The sequence below is a fragment of the Microtus pennsylvanicus genome, chromosome 2 (genome assembly GCF_037038515.1).
Source record: "Microtus pennsylvanicus isolate mMicPen1 chromosome 2, mMicPen1.hap1, whole genome shotgun sequence".
Classification (NCBI taxonomy): Eukaryota; Metazoa; Chordata; class Mammalia; order Rodentia; family Cricetidae; genus Microtus; species Microtus pennsylvanicus.
In genome coordinates this window covers 126,739,999-126,757,445 of record NC_134580.1, presented here as the reverse complement: position 1 = coordinate 126,757,445, position 17,447 = coordinate 126,739,999, and the positions used below count along the sequence as shown (strand labels likewise).

The 17,447-nt window shown below is 46.4% G+C and overlaps 1 protein-coding gene across 1 annotated transcript in view; it reads left to right on the top strand.

The window, feature by feature from the left end:
• Window positions 1-17,447, top strand: part of Abhd12 (abhydrolase domain containing 12, lysophospholipase) — a 63,395-nt gene that overhangs the window by 42,701 nt on the left and 3,247 nt on the right. Inside the window, exons 3-10 of the mRNA XM_075962442.1 lie at window positions 3,003-3,108; window positions 5,442-5,561; window positions 8,405-8,435; window positions 9,917-9,962; window positions 13,278-13,407; window positions 14,287-14,324; window positions 14,663-14,742; window positions 15,629-15,711. Coding sequence (XP_075818557.1) covers window positions 3,003-3,108; window positions 5,442-5,561; window positions 8,405-8,435; window positions 9,917-9,962; window positions 13,278-13,407; window positions 14,287-14,324; window positions 14,663-14,742; window positions 15,629-15,711 — 634 coding nt within the window. The remainder of the gene's footprint in view (window positions 1-3,002; window positions 3,109-5,441; window positions 5,562-8,404; window positions 8,436-9,916; window positions 9,963-13,277; window positions 13,408-14,286; window positions 14,325-14,662; window positions 14,743-15,628; window positions 15,712-17,447) is intronic.

Here is a 17,447-nt window from a genome sequence, read left to right as displayed (position 1 = left end):
AATCCTGTGACTTTCTAGGTTCCATTCTTCAAAGGATGTAACTTAAAACAAGGTTCAAAGACTAAGCAAAGCTCAAATGCAAAAAAAAAAAAAAGGCCTAAGTGAAACTATATATGCCTTTTTACTTTTTCTTAAAGAATTTACCTTTGTGAGTAAAATTGTAAATGGCTTTCTGATGTGCGTTGTTTAGATTTAGTGACGATGGGGTCCTGTGTAAGCACAGTTCGCTTGCTGTTTTTAACATCCTGCCTGAGATGGCATCTGGAGGTCCAGGAAGACACCTATCTCTATCTCTGTGGGCAGTTTTGGCCCCATCAGTTATGTTGAATTTTGACTTCAGTGCCCCCATCAGCCACAGTCAAACTGGGTGTCAGCGAGAGGCTCTTCTTCCTGCTCTTATCCCTTTAATTTTTTTCTCTTTTCAGGTTTTTTGTTTGTTTATTTTTGTCTTTCAAAACAAGGTTTCTCTGTGTTACAGTCCTAGCTGTCCTAGAACTCACTTTTGTAGACCAGGCTGGCCTCAAACTCACAGAGATCACCTGTCTCTGACTCCTGAGTGCTGGGATTAAAAGTGTGAGCCACCCCTGCCTGGTTGATTTTTTTTTTTCTTTTTTCCCATCTTAATTTCACCTGCAAATGAGGCTGCAGCTTTCAAGTTCCAGTGTAGTCAGGTCATAGAGGGAAGCTTGGGATTGGCTTGTACGGCACAGGAAGTAGACTTCTTTCTAGTTGAAGCCCTCATAGGCCCCACTGTTATCAATGGAAAACTTAAGTAACAGGACAAAAGACCTGGCATTTCTATCTTCCTTTCTGTGCTGCCATTGCCCTCAGGTCAGGTTCTGTTCAGTCCTCATGCAGACCTGCTGATGTTCCATGGAGCTGGTCTTCAGCCTCCGAAGATTTCCAGCAGCTCTAGTGTATAGAACAGCCTCCACTCTACCTTCAGGCCAGCCAGTAAAGGCCTGCTCCTCCCTTTGTTCAGAGAGCAACCAGTGCTGGCTCCATTCTACTTGTAAGCTGGAGCCCCACTAAAGCTTTGCATGCATTCCTTGCTTCGTTTCATTTCTATTGCTTCCATGCCAGACAACTTCCAAGTCTCCAGTAACACCACTGGCACAATAAAATCTGAATGCTTTAGTATGACTGTCCATTTTCTTGACAGGTCTTCAGATTGGGTGGCTTAAGACAAAAGTGCTGTCTCACAGTCTCAGTGGCCAAAAGTCTAAGATCAAAGTGTTTGCACCCTCTGAGGCACCTGGATAGAGTCCATCCTTTCTCCCTCTCCTCCTTCTCCTGCCTCCCTTCATTCTGTAATAGGGATGGAACTCCAGGGCCTTGTGCATAGTGGGAAGCACTCTACCACCTCCTGCCTGTTTCACCAGCTGCCAGTGGCCTGCAGTCTTTGGTATGGCTTGGCTTGTAGAAACCTCTACCCATCTACGTACAGTCTTTATGTGGTCTCCCCTTTTAGAAGTCTGTTGGACAGGATGGGTTAGAGGTTATTCTGGAAACCTCAGTTAAGCTTTGTTACTCTGAAAAGACCTGGTTTCTAAGCGAGGTCAGAGTCTTGGGTTCTAGGAGTTTGGGGGAAGATGTTATTCAGCATTTAACAGAAACTTAAGAGGAGATTTAAAACTTCAGCCTGCTTCTTCAGGGAGATGTGGATTAGGAAGGTAGTGATGTGAGGAATTCCTCTCCTAATGTGACCTGGGGGAGATGCTCAGAGGAATTTCTGGAGAAGGAGCACATGCATCCTGTGTCCTCATGAGTCCGATGGTTCATTTATTCAGCAAGTGTTCATTGAGGCCAAGAGGCATTTCAGGAAGTGAGTTAGACCTGCCAGATGATATGTGAAGTTAGTCTTGAAACTCCACCTTCTTCTCCTCCCAAAAAGCTGTGAATGGATTCCTTCTAGAGCTCATGATGACCCAGAAGTCAGGACCATCCTGCTCTTTGTTGCTCCTCCCCCATGGCGAGGGTAAATTACACTTTAGGGCTTATGTTTTTGGTTTAATTTAATTTGGTTTAATTTCATTTAAGTTTTTTATATTTCCATTAATTTTTTCTTCAAAAGATATTTGCCATTGCAGTAAAGTACAGTGATATGTAAGGAAAAAAATATAAAGTTCCTCTGCACACTCACACTTGGCGTGTGTGTCTCTGCATCCCCTCTCCCAGCCACACATGGTGTGGTCACAGTTGTTGATGTCCTTAGCTTGTATCTGCAGTGACAGTAGGGCAGTGTCCCTCTTATCTGCCCTGTCCTGCACATTTCCCATAGCGGATGTGTCCATGCTCTCCCGTAGTTTGGCATCCTAGTTTATCCAGTTGGGGCCCTACTGGGAGATGACTGTACTCTAAGACTCTGCATAGTAGCCTTGAGTTCACTGCAGATGAGTTTTGTATTCATTCATTTTGATGTCTTTTCTGGGTTAAGTGATGTCACAGAGACTTGAGAACCTCTGTGCCTCCTTCCCTCTTGTACCTGTCATCTTATCCATTGCCCCTTTCCAGTGTTTCCCAGCCACCCTGATCTCAGCCTTCAGCTGTGGCTTAGGTGAGCCCCTCTGCAGGATCTTGTCCCCTCTGTGTCTCCCCTATCTTGTGCCAGCTTATCTTGTTAAAGACCGTCCTTTCCCTTGCTTCCGTCTTCCCCTTGAACAACCCGTCCTGGTTTCAGGCTCCACTCAGGCTGTGCCCTTACTCCAGTGTTTTCAAGCTGTATTTCAGGTTTTAGCTTTACCCCCTCCCTGAAGTGTGCCTCTCATGTGGCAAAATCCTGATAGAAAAACACTTAGTGCCTTTTCAGAGTTTCTCCTATGCTGTGGGGATGGGGTGTGTGCTTGTCAACGTGTGTGTCTCTGTGTATGTGTGGGGGGGTAGTGGTTATGTATTGCAGTGGTGTGTGTGGTGTGTGCTCAAGAGGGCATGTTAATACAAAGGTGAGCATGTGTGCCCATCCTCTCCCACTAACCCAGACTTCATCTCTTTGTCCCCTACAGTGAGGGTCCCCTATTTCATTGACTTGAAAAAACCACAGGATCAAGGTTTGAATCATACCTGCAATTACTACCTCCAGCCAGAGGATGATGTGACTATTGGAGTCTGGTAAGTGCCTACAGCCAAGCCTGCAGGGTAGAGGCACGAGCTTCTCTGGCCTCTTCAGGAAGCTATGAGGGCCCTGCTCAGCTTGGGTGGTCTGTGGACACCAGGCTCAGGGTGCTGTTCTGATCGGCTCGGGGTTCTGTCCTGCTCAGGTCAGGTGGTGTCCGGGACACCAGGCTTGTGGTGCTGGGCTTGTTTTTGTCTTCATCTGTCCTTAAGACCAAGGTAAGAACTCAGCTAAATTTGATCTCAGTGGTGCAGAGTGAGATGGCACCAAACTCTCTCCTGAGGTCCTTGAAACAGCAAAGGCTTTGTAACCACATTGTTTTTAGAGTCTTATTTCCAAGTTTTTTTTTTTAAACCAAACAATCTAGAGAAAAAAAAAGGAATGTAAGCACACAATCAGAAATACAGACTTGAGTGTAGCTCTTCAGAGAAGTGAATGCCTCCTGCCTGTAGGAAGGATGTCTACTTTTCTCCATAAATTTACACTGGACATAAGCCCTGTGACTTCTCTGTGGTTTCCTTGGGATATATTCTAATGGCTTTTTGTGTAAGTGATGATCCCTAAACAACTGGGTCAAGATTGACCAGAACTGCATCAGCGTTTCTTTTTTTCTCTCAGAAGCAGCTCAGAATAACTAACTGCCCCTTTATCTTAGCCGGGTCTGTTTCTCAGTTCCATAAAGTCTCTTTCTGCAGCCTTAGAGACCCACCATGTATGTGAGATGTTTGCAAATGAACCAGTGAGCAGGCTGCCAGTGTGGATGAGGGACTTCAGATGCTTCCATTGACAGTCTGTGGTAAAGAAGGGAGAACAAGAAGGGAGGCTCTTGTTCTCAGCAGAGGACACTGGGAGTAGAGTCTTTTTGCCATTTTCTTTTTTTATTTAATTGAGCAGTAGCTGACCCGTGTGTGCTTTTGGGACTTTGAAGAATCTGACCTGCTTTGTCCAGAGCTGTGTGAGGGTAGAATGATTGGCCCCTTAACCAGGATCAAGGTTCTGTCCTGTGCAAGAGGAGTATAATGGTGGTACTTAGGCAGAAAGCATTGACAGCCCCTTTGTACATTGTTAAGTTCCCACAAGAGTTAGAGTGATGGCTATGCAAATCTCGAGGTAGTAGACAGCTGCTGTCTGTCCACCTAGACCATTCCATAACCTTGGGCCTTGAGAAGCAACAGACTCCACTCTCGACTGCCCTCACTACGTCTTTTCAGATCCCCCACCCCAGCTTCTGCAAAGGCCTGAATGCAACCCAAGCACCATTCTCAGCTACCAGCTCAGTGTCAGCTACCCTCTGCCGACATGTTGGAGGTGTGTTCACTGGATCTCTGCCAAGAGATCCGAAATGAGGTAGTCTGGCTTCTGTCAGAAGAATATCAGCTCCAGATGTCTAAAATAGGCTGCCATCTTTCCCCCACTACTCCATCAATGCTATATATTGCCTAAGCTGGCTGAAAACTCCTAGAATCTAGCAATCTTTTTGCTCAGCCTCTCAAGTATCTGGTATTGTGATTGTATGAGAGTGATAATTATAGTGGCTAGAAACACAAAAACATGATCCTCATGAATAAACAAAAGAGATGCATTAAAATGAGAAAATAGCCAGGCAGTGGTGGTGCACTCCTTTAGTCTCAGCATTTGGGAGGCAGAGGAAGACAGATCTCTGAGTTCAAGGACAGCCAGGCTACACAGGGAAACCCTATCTTGAAAAAACTGAGATAGAGAAGCTGGGGAAAAAATATGGGGGCGGGAAAGATAAAAGGGGGCGAGAGAGAGGACAAACTTGGCTACTTGATTTTTTAAAGATTTATGTCATTGGTGTCTAGAATGAATTTGGCTAAGAATTTTAGAGGAAAAGTAGATAATCAATTTAGACCCTTCCCAGTGATTATCAGTATTCATTTTGTCCTTTGTATTATCTCTGAAGGAGAATTTGGCCAAATAGAATAAGAGTATCTAAGATCCTGGGTCAGCCTGGCTAATGATGAATTTGCCCATGTATTTGTGGCTCTAGAATGCAGGAAGGTTCTATCTAGGATGTTCTAGTTAATGCATGATCTATGTCTCTCATCTCTAGATAAAGGCCATCAGAACAAGCTGTTTGACCAACAAGAGGTTCTTTTGCTCTCTCTAAGGCTATCAGCAGCGACCTTGCAGCTTACAGTTCTAGTTACTTATTTGGAGAATGAGATAATATGTTACCCACCTGCTTGTCCACTTGTATATAGATAGGAGCCCTGCTGCTTTCTGTTTCCACAGACCTTCATGTAAGTGCTACTGTCTATGCCAAAGGGGCATCTGACTTTGCGTCCTTCTCTACTTCTGTCTCTAGGCACACTATCCCCTCCATCTGGTGGAAAAATGCCCAAGGGAAGGACCAGATGTGGTATGAGGATGCTTTGGCTTCTAACCACCCCATCATTCTATACCTGCATGGGAATGCAGGCACCAGGTAAGCCCACACATGTGGTGTGACCTCCGTGTAGCACCTGGCTCCTTCTTAGGCTGGAAATGTTTTAACTTAGACTATCTGAAGTGGGCCTGTGGTCTACACAATCAGGTTTACTGACCTGCTACATGCAAGGGAAACTTTTCCAGAACAAAGGAAGGTAAAGTTCTTTTGGAGCTGGGAGAATCTAGAGACACCCCAATGTGCTGAGGACCAATGGGTCTCTACCCAGAGGCCCCTGGGAGATAGTGTGGAGCATCAGACAACTTTGGAAGTTGAATTTGAATCAGGTGGAGGGGGGAATGTGCCTCTGCCAGAGAGACTCAGCTCCTCCAGCCATAGTGTGTTCTTTCCTCCTGCTTTGGATCAAAGGGCACTGTGTCTGCTAGTGTATGATTTAGGAAGCCAGGCTTCTCTTTAAGGAAGTGGTAGTCATTCAAAGAAGGGGTGGTGATGACCCTTGTTGGTGGCTTCAGTACACCTTGAGGAAAATGCTAGCTCCCTTTCACCTTTCTGTGTTTGTCACCCCTGGTCTGAAGAGTGGCAAGCAAGTCTGTCTTACCAGTGAGAGAGCGCCAGGGTGTAGACTAGGGCTTCACAGATGTAGGAAGAGGCTCACCACTTCTCCTCCTCCTCCTCCTCCTTCTCCTCCTCCTCCTCCTCCTCCTCCTCCTCCTCCTCCTCCTCCTCCTCCTCCTCTTCCTCTTCCTCCTTTTCTTCTTCTTTTCCCATCTCTAAAAGAGAAACAGTATTTAAAAGTGGCCAGAGGGGAAGCTGAAGGCTGAGCCTGCATGGGCATGTCCTGGACTGCCTGTGTGGGTGAGCTGTCTGCTAGCAGTCTTGACACAAGCAATGGCAGTGTGTCCTAATGGGCTGTTGAAAAAGTACACTGTGCATTTGGGCCTTTCTGGTTTATCCAGATGCTTCTCATGAGTGCGTTTGATGCCTTGGACTTCAGGCAGGCAGATGCTCTCCCACCTAAAAAGCTCATGTGTTTTTTACACCACAGCATGTTGTTCAAAGGGGGTAGAGGAGATGGGGAGGTACATTTTTCTAAGGAAATCATTGTTTGAAAATTCTAGGGTCCCTTTTTCTATGCTTCTTTGGGTTGCCTGTGAGAGAATCTGAAGAAGCCAGAAGGGAGGCAGGCCCTTCACCAGCAGGGCAGTGTGAGGGTAGCTGCGAGGTAAACTTTTTATAGGCAGAAACAGCAGGAAGAACAATGTATGGGTCTTTCTGTGGGGAAGGCAGTCCTGGGTAGTTATGTGCCATGCAGCAATGCAGAGGGCATTGTAGAAAGAACCCAGAAGCCCAGCCCACGAGGTTGGGTTCTGTGCCAAGAGCAGAATGTTTGGCTACTGACTCACCCTGCTCTGCAGTTTACAGTTGCTTTGTTGGGGACAAGCTGCAGTAGGTTTCTCTTCTGCTTTTGAAAGACCAAGGAGCTATAAACAGCTCTTGTTGCATACTTCCATAAATGAAAAAAAAATATAGTTGGCTGTGACACATGTTTCTGGTAGTCATGTGTTAAATGAAAAGAACAAAGCTTTTCTGTAACTATGTCTGAAAGAAATATGGTGACTGTGCCTTCCTACTCCCAGAGACTGCCTATAGTGCCTGCATTCTGTCTAGTTCTTCCTACACCCTCATTTCTCAAAGGCTTTGGCTCACCTCTGGGCCTCTTCTCCAGCTATCCCTCCCTCCCCAATCATAGCACTGAAGTCTCCCAAAGGTATAACTTTCTGAGCTCTCGGTCCCGCTTTCTTTTTTTAGTCAATGGAGGGAATTTGGGGGTTTTAGGGAATCTATCTTCCAAAGAGAACTAAAAACATCTGGCAGGATTTCCTTCTGGTCTTGAACACATTTCTTTTCATTTTTGTGCTGCAATGTATTGGTTTCTCTCCTCTAACTCATTCATGTGTCCCTGCAGTGGCATTCCCACTCACCACATACCTGCAATGGACTCACTGCTCATTATAAAAGAAAAATAGGTTTGAAGGATGAAGAAAGGAATAAGAAATGCTCGATAGGACTCTTGTCTGCTAGGGGAACAAGCCATTCCATACACTTATGATGAGAGGCAAGGGCCTCCTGATGAAGGGCCAGCAGCTGGGTCCAGGACTCATTCACCTGTGTCTAGGTATATTGCCATATGTGTGTATGGCACATGTGTGTGCAGAAATATTAGTGTAGCCTGATGAAGCAGCAGGCAGAAAGGAGCTCCCATGATTGGGGGTCTAGATAGGAAATGAGAGTTGAAATAGGAAGGTATATGGACAAATTCCTTGGGACACAACTTCCATACACATAGGTAGCCCTGACCCTAGGAAGCTGGGGAGGGCTGAGTGGCACAGGCAGGCAGGGTGTTTTCTTGAATCTGGGGAGTAAATATGCATTCCTACTGAAAAATTAAAGTACACATGAGAATTAAGAAATATCCCTAAGATGTTGGAGAGAAGTTTGATACCACTTAGGGGGATCCAAAGAGTCATGTATCTACCGTAGATCCTTCTTTGAAATGGGGTTTGGGATTTCAGATTTAAAATTTTAAAAATATATATATGTATGTGTGTCTGCATGAGTTTATGTGCACTATGTACATGCAGGTGCCCACTGTTGGCAGATGGCAGAGGGCGTCCAATCCCTTGGAACTGTAGTTACAAAAAATTTAAGCTGCCTAATGTGGGTATTGGGAACAACCCAGGTCCTCTGCAAGAACAGTAAGCATTCTTTACTACTGAACCATTTCTCTAGCTCTGACATCCAGACTCTTGAGGGCCATCTTGTGCCTTACCTTGAGCAGGGGCACTAACACCACTTCTGTTTGCTTCCTTTTCATGCTGCAGAGGAGGCGACCACCGTGTGGAGCTGTACAAGGTGAGTCCTGATGGCCCAAAGGAGCAGTGCTGTTAGCTACAGGACGCTGGAATAGAAGGGGTCACTTGAACTAGCCACTCTGAAAAGTCACCATTCATGGACTTGCTGAAGGTGATGCCTGGCCAGTTCTCCCATGGTTCTTCCATTGTGCTGCTTCTGGGGTGGGTTCCAGAACCAATACATTACATGCGCTTGCTAATGAGATGAAAAGCATTTGCCATTGTTTTTCATGATGTGTTTCTCAAACACAGAAGTGCTGTGGGAGCTTATTGCAGGATCACCCCTGGGGTGTAGGGTGTATAAAGGCAGGTGGGATTTGAGCCAAGTTCCATACAGGCTTGATAGTAGGTCCTGCAAGTAAATGTTCATGCCGTAGGCATGACATAGAATTCCTTTCATTTTTATAGTTTTGTTTTTTTATTTGTATGCATGTGCATGCATGCGTGCATGCACCACAGTTCAAATCAGAGGAAGTCAGAGGACAGCTTGGGAGAGTTGTTTCTTTCCTTGCACCATGTGAATCTTGGGTATCAAACTCAAATTATCGGGCTCTGCAGCAGGTCTCTTTACCCATTGAGCCATCCCACCAGCCCTGTGGTTTTGTTCTTGATCTTGGGTCTTGGAATCTTGGTACAGCATGGTTGGCCCACCATACATGCCCTCCTCTCCTTAGAGAGCTGTTTGTATCTAATAGGGCAGAAGAGAATGTACACAGATATGTGGGCCTATTTCGATCTGGGTAGTGGGAAGTTTTTATTCCCTTGAGTCAGTTGGATCAGGCAGGAAAGGTAAGTGACTGAGAAGTTAGCAGTTCCCTTGATGTTTCTGTAGTAGAAAAGAATCTCCTTGTCCAGGCCCACAAGGCTTTGAGTGTAGGCTAGGAGAGGGCAGGAGTCACCAGGCTGCCTAGGACAGTACCATGTCTCCCTGAAGGTGGAATGCTAAGTGGCTCGAGGTGACAGTGGTGATGTGGAGTCTCTTTCATTGTTCTAGGTATACCCTAGCCAGTGTATTGGACACTGCACTTGAGCAATGATCTTAATAAGAATGGACAACGACAACTAATTAATCTGTAGGAATTTTTAAAAATAATAGAAAAATTCACCAAAATCAGAGAAATACTAGGTTGCAGTGAGGATCCTCAAACGAAGTCTCTGGGGTCCACCAACATGCTGACTGCCTCAGGCCTGCTGACAGTATCTGAGAGCTCTGCTGCCCTGTATTGCGAAACATCCTGGGAACTGTAGGAGCTGGCCACTTGGCCGTCTAAGCAGCAGCAGAAAAGGCATCCTTCCTATGTTGTTCAGCCAGAGGAAGTTCTACATTCTACAGCAACAGGCCCAGGCAAGAGTTATATGTCAGCAGTCTGTTAAGCTCCCACTGTATGTAAGACTCAGGACAGAGCTCTGGATGGGGTTAGCAGGTAGCAAGCTGCTCAGTCCAAGTCATGTTGCCAATGATGGATGTCTTCCACTTCACAGGTGCTGAGTTCCCTTGGTTACCATGTGGTCACCTTCGATTACAGAGGTGAGGTTCTTTTTTAATGTATCCGTCAAAAAAACCAAAACAAGGCCGGGCGGTGGTGGCGCACGCCTTTAATCCCAGCACTTGGGAGGCAGAGGCAGGTGGATCTCTGTGAGTTCGAGACCAGCCTGATCTACAGAGCTAGTTCCAGGACAGGCTCCAAAACCACAGAGAAACCCTGTCTCGAAAAAGAAAAAACAAAAAAACAAAAAAAAATTATATTTAAAAAAAAACAAAACAAACAAAAGAATGTATCCAGGCATGCCCTCACTTCTGATTACACATGATGGACAGACTTGAGAGAGAGCTTGGAAGCTTGGAAGCCAGGCAGGCATCTTGTTTGTGTAACGCTGGGCCTGTAGGGCTGTGCTGTCAGTGGGCAGAAGGGTAGCAGGGATCTTGCTGTAGCTTCTGGGGGCTGACTGTACTGTCAGTGTCCTGGTAGTAGCATTTAAATACAGAAAATACTGTCTTTTCTCCTTACTGGACTCAGGATTTTCCCTGCTCTGGACATTAGACACTAGCTTAATAACAGAGCTAGTCTTGGTGAAATGATGAAAACTGGAAAACGGTTCACTGAGAACAGACTGATTCCTCTGTCTTGATGGCCTTGCTTCTTTCTTTTTGTATTTAGTCAGGGCTGCCACTGTGTGTATTACAAGCATTCTGATTAATGAGCAGCAGAGATACTTTTTTAACAGTGGGCAGCTGTTTTAAAGGACTATTTCCCCCACAGAGTCGCTACTTGGAGAGCTCAAGGGACAAAGGCTGCTTAGCTAGCTTGTTTACTCTTCTGGAAGAGGGCAGTTACTCACATGTCCTCGGGCTAAGGGACTGGGAAGGGGTGGAAGCCACTGCCACCTGCAAGTGGGACTTATGTTAGTTTTCTTGTGTTGATGTAAAAATTTCTACAAGCAGCATATCTTAAAACAAGACAAATTTATTATCTTGTAGTTATGGAGATCAGAAATCTAAAATCTTTCGCCCCTGTAATAGAATTAAAGTGTCTGTGGGCTTTGTTCTTTAGTGACTTCTGGAGAGGCCCTATCCCTTGCCTTTCCTAGCTGCAGAGGCCAGTGCTGCGGGAGCTCCTTCCGCTCCTTCAGCCAATAGCCTTTAAGATACCAGCCTAAAGCAGGCCCTCATGTTACAGGCCAGCACACTCTTTGGCTCATGGCTGTCTGAACCTTGGCATTTGACCTCTCTTTCTGTTATTAAAATGTTTATGAATAATTGGGCTTTCCCAGATGATCCAGTATTGCCCTATCTCAAGGTTGGCCTGTTGTCATTTCCATCATATCTGGGATCCCATGGCAGACAGCATTCAGACAAAATGCTTAGTCACTCGATGTGCTAGCATTTCTGGGGTTCCACAGCTGCACATGCACCATCAGCATTCAGACAAATTGCCTAGTCACCCCAGGGCCTTATGCCCTTCGTAATCTATGTGCATGTGCAGTATGGCCACATAATCTATACATATGTGTGCTGTGACTACATAAGCCCCTATACGCATGCGCTGAGATGCCTTTAAAGGCGGACATGCCCACCCATGCTCTCTTTCGCCATGTTTCTTTCAGACAGGTCTGTGCACCCTCCCCCCTTTCCTTCCTCTTTAGTAATAAAAACTCTTAAAGTGATAATGTCATAGCCCACTAGTGGCTTTCTTTCTGCAGCTTAACTCCTGGCATGAGGGTCATGTGTTTACAAACTCTGTTAAGATGTGGGCTTCTCCAGGAGTCACTGTTCTGCTGACTACAGTGATAGCTTTCCATAAAGAAAGTTCCGTCAGGATGAATGTTCTGAGCCAGGAAGTGGTGGCACACACCTTTAATCCCAGCACTTGGCAGATCTTGAGTTCAAGGCCTCCTGGTCTATAGAGGGAATTCCAGGACAGCAAGTAGATGGAGCATCGGGCTGCGTTCCTGCCGCCTGGCTCCCGGCTGCTTATGCCCCGAAATAACAACACACAAACTATGTTCATTTAAACACTGCCTGGCCCATTAGCTCCAGCCTCTTACTGGCTAACTCTCACATCTTGATTAACCCATTTCTAATAATCTGTGTAGCACCACAAGGTGGTGGCTTACATGGAAAGATTCAGCATGTCTGACCTGGTGGCTGGCTTCATGGCATCTGCCCCACTTCCCTTCTTCCCAGCATTCTGTTCTGTCTACTCCACCCACCTAAGGGCTGGCCTATCAAATGGCCAAGGCAGTTTCTTTATTAACCAAAGAAATCAACACAAAACAGAAGACCCTCCCACATCAACAGCAACAATTCCAGACAGAGAAACCCTGTCTCAAAACAAAACAAAACAAGGATGAATGTTCTGGGCTCAGAAAAATTTACTGAAGAACTGAAAAGCCCCGCTCCTTTTCCTGTCTTCTTCCTTCTCCATGCTGTTTGGTTTTTTAGAAACATTCTTCCTCATGTGTGCTGAGACCCTAGGGTGATGAAAAGAACACCTCCTTCCTTCTGTGTTCTCTTCCTGTAGTCTATCTAGAAAAGTTATCCAGGCATCTCTTTCCAGGCCGAGTCTCTGCCTGTCTGTGTGCTGTGGGACCACTCTAGTCTGTCTCTGACTCTGCTCCTATTTTCTGTTACTCCGTCTCTCTCTTCTTGTCTCCCATATGATATCCTAAGCTCTTACTCAAGTCCCTCCTCAGTTCTTCTTCCTGGGGTTGGAGGACTGAAGTGATAATTGTGGGGTTTGCTCACACAGCAGAATGCATTTCTGAGCCTTGTGGTATATGCAGATCGTGTGATGATGACTCAGTGCTGAGCTACTGGAAAGGCAATTGTGCTTGATCTATGCCGGAGACTGAGGAGGTCAGAGTTCCCTCAGGAGGGGAATCTCCAACCTCCCTGCCTCTCTGCAGTTCCACCACTTCCTCTTCTCTGACCTAGTCCTTCTGTGGGCCCTGGGCAGCCTGGGCTCTCTTAGGGGCACTGCATTCTCCTGGTCGTCATGAGCTTCAGTGCTGGCCAGTCAATAGAGTAGAGAAAGAACTAGCCTGGAGGATGTTCACACCTGTGGGCAGGCACTAGCAAGGCATGTGTTTGAGGTTCTGGTGTGCACTTTGCTGCCTTTCTTCTGTTGGTTACCAGTCTGATGTGCATGTAGAGCGACAGGAGCCTCTGGTGTGTCAGCCAGCAGAAGTAGGACAGGTACACTTCCAAGCCCCCCCTGCCTGTCTCCCTGCCACCAAAGCTGGAGCGGAAATGAGGGCACAGATGTGGGACTGCAGATGCTTACATGGCAGCTTCTGTTGTGGCTGCTTCTATTCACAGGCTGCCTTTGACATTCTTTCTCAGGTTGGGGTGACTCAGTGGGAACACCATCGGAGCGAGGCATGACATATGATGCACTCCATGTTTTTGACTGGATCAAAGCAAGAAGTGGTGACAACCCTGTGTATATTTGGGGCCATTCACTGGGCACTGGGTAAGTGCTTTCAGGCAGGAGGAAGACTTGGTGAAGGCAGGAATAATTTGTGACTTCTGAAGCCCGATGCCTCTGAGCCTATGGCATCATCCATTCTTACAGTCTCGGTTCCTGGCCCTGTGGTAGAGGGTAAGGGAGTGAAGTACCTTGAGAGACTAAAGAGAGGCTGGATTTCTATAGCTATTCCTCAATTCAGAAGTGCCTTAGGACCAATATGGGCAGCGGAGATGGCAGCCAGTGTTGCAGGAAGCTCTTGTCCCCCAGAGCTTCTTCAGAATGCCCATAGGACACCTAGACGGTGTCAGGTATGAATTAGTGTGTGCTTACCAGCCATTGAGTCCAAGAACGCTATGTGGAGATGTTTGGAGCAGCATTGTCACTTTGCCAGGTTCAGCTTAGCAAGGAGGATCAAGAAGATCTATGGGCAACCTGGATTCTGCTCAGCAAGGTCCCAGGTGTTCTTAAAAGAGCCTTGGTCCTCAACCTTCCTGATACCTTTCCCTGCAGGCACACTGGAGGGAGAATATGCCATGGAAGGATACTGGCCATCTCTGTGGCAGTCTGCATAGTATCTGCCAAGTGTTATCCTAAGACAGCAGGAAGTTACATGACAGTAGCACTTGTCACCCACGCCAGCTGAAGGGAGGGGACAGGGAAACCTGTGGGAGACTTCCTGGAGAGAGTTCACATGCCTGAGGACAGGAGGGTGGCCGTTGTCACCTTTTAAGAAGGGTCAACTGATGACTCGCCTTGTTTCTCCCCTTACTCCAGCCCCAAGTTAGCTTCAGGTTGTTTCTCTGGGCACTTTCCAGGATCTGTGCAGTCTTATTTAAAAGCATTTTCATTATCATTCAGCTGAACTCTGTTTTCTCTTCCCAGAGTGGCAACAAATCTGGTCCGGCGCCTCTGTGAGAGAGGTGAGAGAGCCAGGCACCGTGGCTGGGCACCTTGTTCATGTTAATGGTCTAGCCTCTGCTACACATTCTTACCAAGCAAGTTCTAACTGGCAGGCAGCACAGTGATGGCATGAGCTGACCATCAAGGGTGGGGCTCCAGGTGTGCTCAGGGTTTACCCAACCTACCCTCCCAACAGGATCCTCAAAAGTCGTCCGGGCCCCGTGGAGGCTGGGACTGATGGTGGTGGGAGGCCTGGGAGTACCTGGGCTCCCTGTCCTGTCTAAGCTTCCCAGACACTCAACCCCACTGGCTCTATCACTTCTTACCCACTATCGGCTCTCTGTGTTTTCTTATCTAGAGACGCCGCCAGATGCCCTCATATTGGAGTCTCCATTCACAAATATCCGTGAAGAGGCAAAGAGTCATCCATTTTCAGTGGCAAGTACATTTCATTATTGACGTAATTGCTGTGAGAGTAAGATCAAGTAGATAATGAAAATAGTTTAGTTTGACATTACTAAAGAATTCCCAGTTCTAGGCCCTGACCTGATTGTAGAGCTGCCAGAGAAGGGGGATAGCTTTTAGCCAGGGATACTGGTACTACAGGAGGCCTTGCCCTGTGGCCTTATTGTATACCTAGTACCCATGTGGCTTCACTGTCCACTGGTGCTGTAGAAGGCTGCAGACTCTCTCTTCTTGAGTGGAGCCTATACTTTGGGTACTAGAGGATGATTGGAACCCAAGCTTGGTGCACAGGAGAGTTGGACTTCCCAGCAATGTCTCAGAGGAAAGCATAGGTAATCCATGCTAGGGACTCTAGGGCAGGCTAGTCCAGTCCCACCTTTCCCTCATCAGGTGGGATCCATCCTTCTTCTGGCCTGCTCTCCCCTTCCCACTTCAGCTCGTGACCAGTGTGTGTTCTGGATTCTGCCTCTTGACATGACCTCATGCTACCACCTGCAGCAGAGCACCCCTTTATTTCCTCTCATATCATTGCTACTGCATATTTTCTGACATCTTGGGAGGAAGCCAGCCTTTGATCCCTATTTCCTTGGTGGATACTGCTCTTTTGTCTGTGGGGAGTTTGGTTTCTAAGCAGGATTCTTGTTGTACCTGAGGTGTAGAGGCCCCATCTGATCGTTGGGGCCGGCATATGAGTCTCCTGTCCCCACCTACAAAGCTAAAACAACTTTGGGAATGAATGTAAAGAAACTGCACACCCCCCTAACTCCCTGAACCTAAACTGCCAGAACCCTGGGCTCTTACGTCTGCGCAGCTATATTAATCCTTCTGAAAAACGCTCTCCGTCTTGTCTTGTGTTCAGATATATCGATACTTCCCTGGCTTTGACTGGTTCTTCCTCGACCCCATTACAAGCAGTGGAATTAAATTCGCAAATGATGAAAAGTGAGTATTGTGACCGAGTGAGCAGAAAGACAGATGTAGGGACCCCTGCGGGACTCACTGCAGTGGGATTCGGGAGACTTACGGTTGGTTTCTAAGAAAGTGTCTCCTTTCTTACATAATACAGGGGTATTGGGATTTTAGATGCCTGCAATCACATTTATCTTTTTTAACACACACTCCAGCGATCAAATTAGTTTGTCAGGCTTGCACAGTGAGCAAGTAGATAATGAAAATACTCATTATAAAAGGAACAGTCTTCTCACTGGTACAGAATTAAAGAATTTTAAAAGATTAATAGTACATTTTTGCCCGTATAATTCTTTTTTCAGTCTTTAAACCAGGACTTCTGAATTAAAGCAAGGCATTAAAGCAGTATTTAAATTTAACAGTGAACACATTGAAATAGATGTTTAAACATAAAGTTTTCCTTCAAGTATTTATTTTTTTCCTAAAAATAAAAATGTGCCAGATTAAAATTTCAGTAAATCATTGCAAAGTCCCTTGCTGAAATATTTTTTTAAATTTATTTATTATATATACATTGTTCTGTCTGCATTTATCCATGCAGGCCAGAAGAGGGCACCAGACTCATTATAGATGATTATGAGCCACCACATGGTTGCTGGGAATTGAACTCAGGACCTCTAGAAGAACAGCCATGGCTCTTAACCTCTGAGCCATCTCTCCAGCGCCCTTGCTGAAGTATTGCCATTGTAGATCTTAAAGGAAAAGTTATCTGTATAAGACAAATTTCTTTTTTTTTTAACTTTATTTAACCTAATTTCATGTGCATTGGTATAATGATGTCAGATTCTCTGGAACTGGAGTTACAGACAGCTGCAAGCTGCCATGTGGTTGCTGGGAATTGAACCCCGGTCCTCTGGAAGAGCAGTCTGTGCTCTTCACCACTGAGCCATCCCGCCAGCCCCTAAAACAAATTTCTTTAAAAACGAAAGTGAGTAGTGACCTGGCAAGCTCTCCCACAACAGTAGGTGGCCTATGAGTGGCTGCAGGACCATGCCCCAATGGAACCCATAACCTTCACAACAGCCTCATGTGGATGGGACCTTCCTAGGCTCAGATGGGCAGTTTCTGTACCAAGGACTTGTCTTGGAGGCTCAGGTTGAAGGACCCAGCCCATCAGATGAACACCACTGCCTAGGGAGATAACTTTGTCAGGGAAATGCTTGTCTTGCAAACATGAAGAACTGAGTTGAAGCTCCAGAACCCATGTTAAAAAAAAAAAAAGCCAGGCAAGATAATACATGCTTGCAGTCCCAGTGCTAGGAAGGCAAAAACAGGCTTCCCTGGGTTCACTGGCCAGCAAATCAGCCCTGCTTGCTGAATTCTAGGTCAGTGAGAGACCCTGTTTCAAAACAAAAGGTGGATGGGCACCTGAGGATGTTGTACAAGATGGTCCTCTGGCCCACACGTGCATACGTGTGTGGGTATATGCACAAGAAGTGTTCCACCACTGAGCCATGTGTGCTGGGTGCCTCTAGCAGGAGGTTATGTTTGGGTAGCAGGCTGTCTCAGGGCTAGGTCCAGCTCTGTGTGCTAGGATGGCACTGTGCTGCTCCCAGAGGGTCAAGTGGCTACCTCAGTGGTCCTGTCCAGCCTTGTCAGCTTGTCTTTCTACTACAGCTTGTGGAAGAATTCTGGCTCTATTGGACATATTGTCCCATTTACTGTTAAAGGTTCAAAGTTAGCGTGACTTCAATGTCATCAATTACACC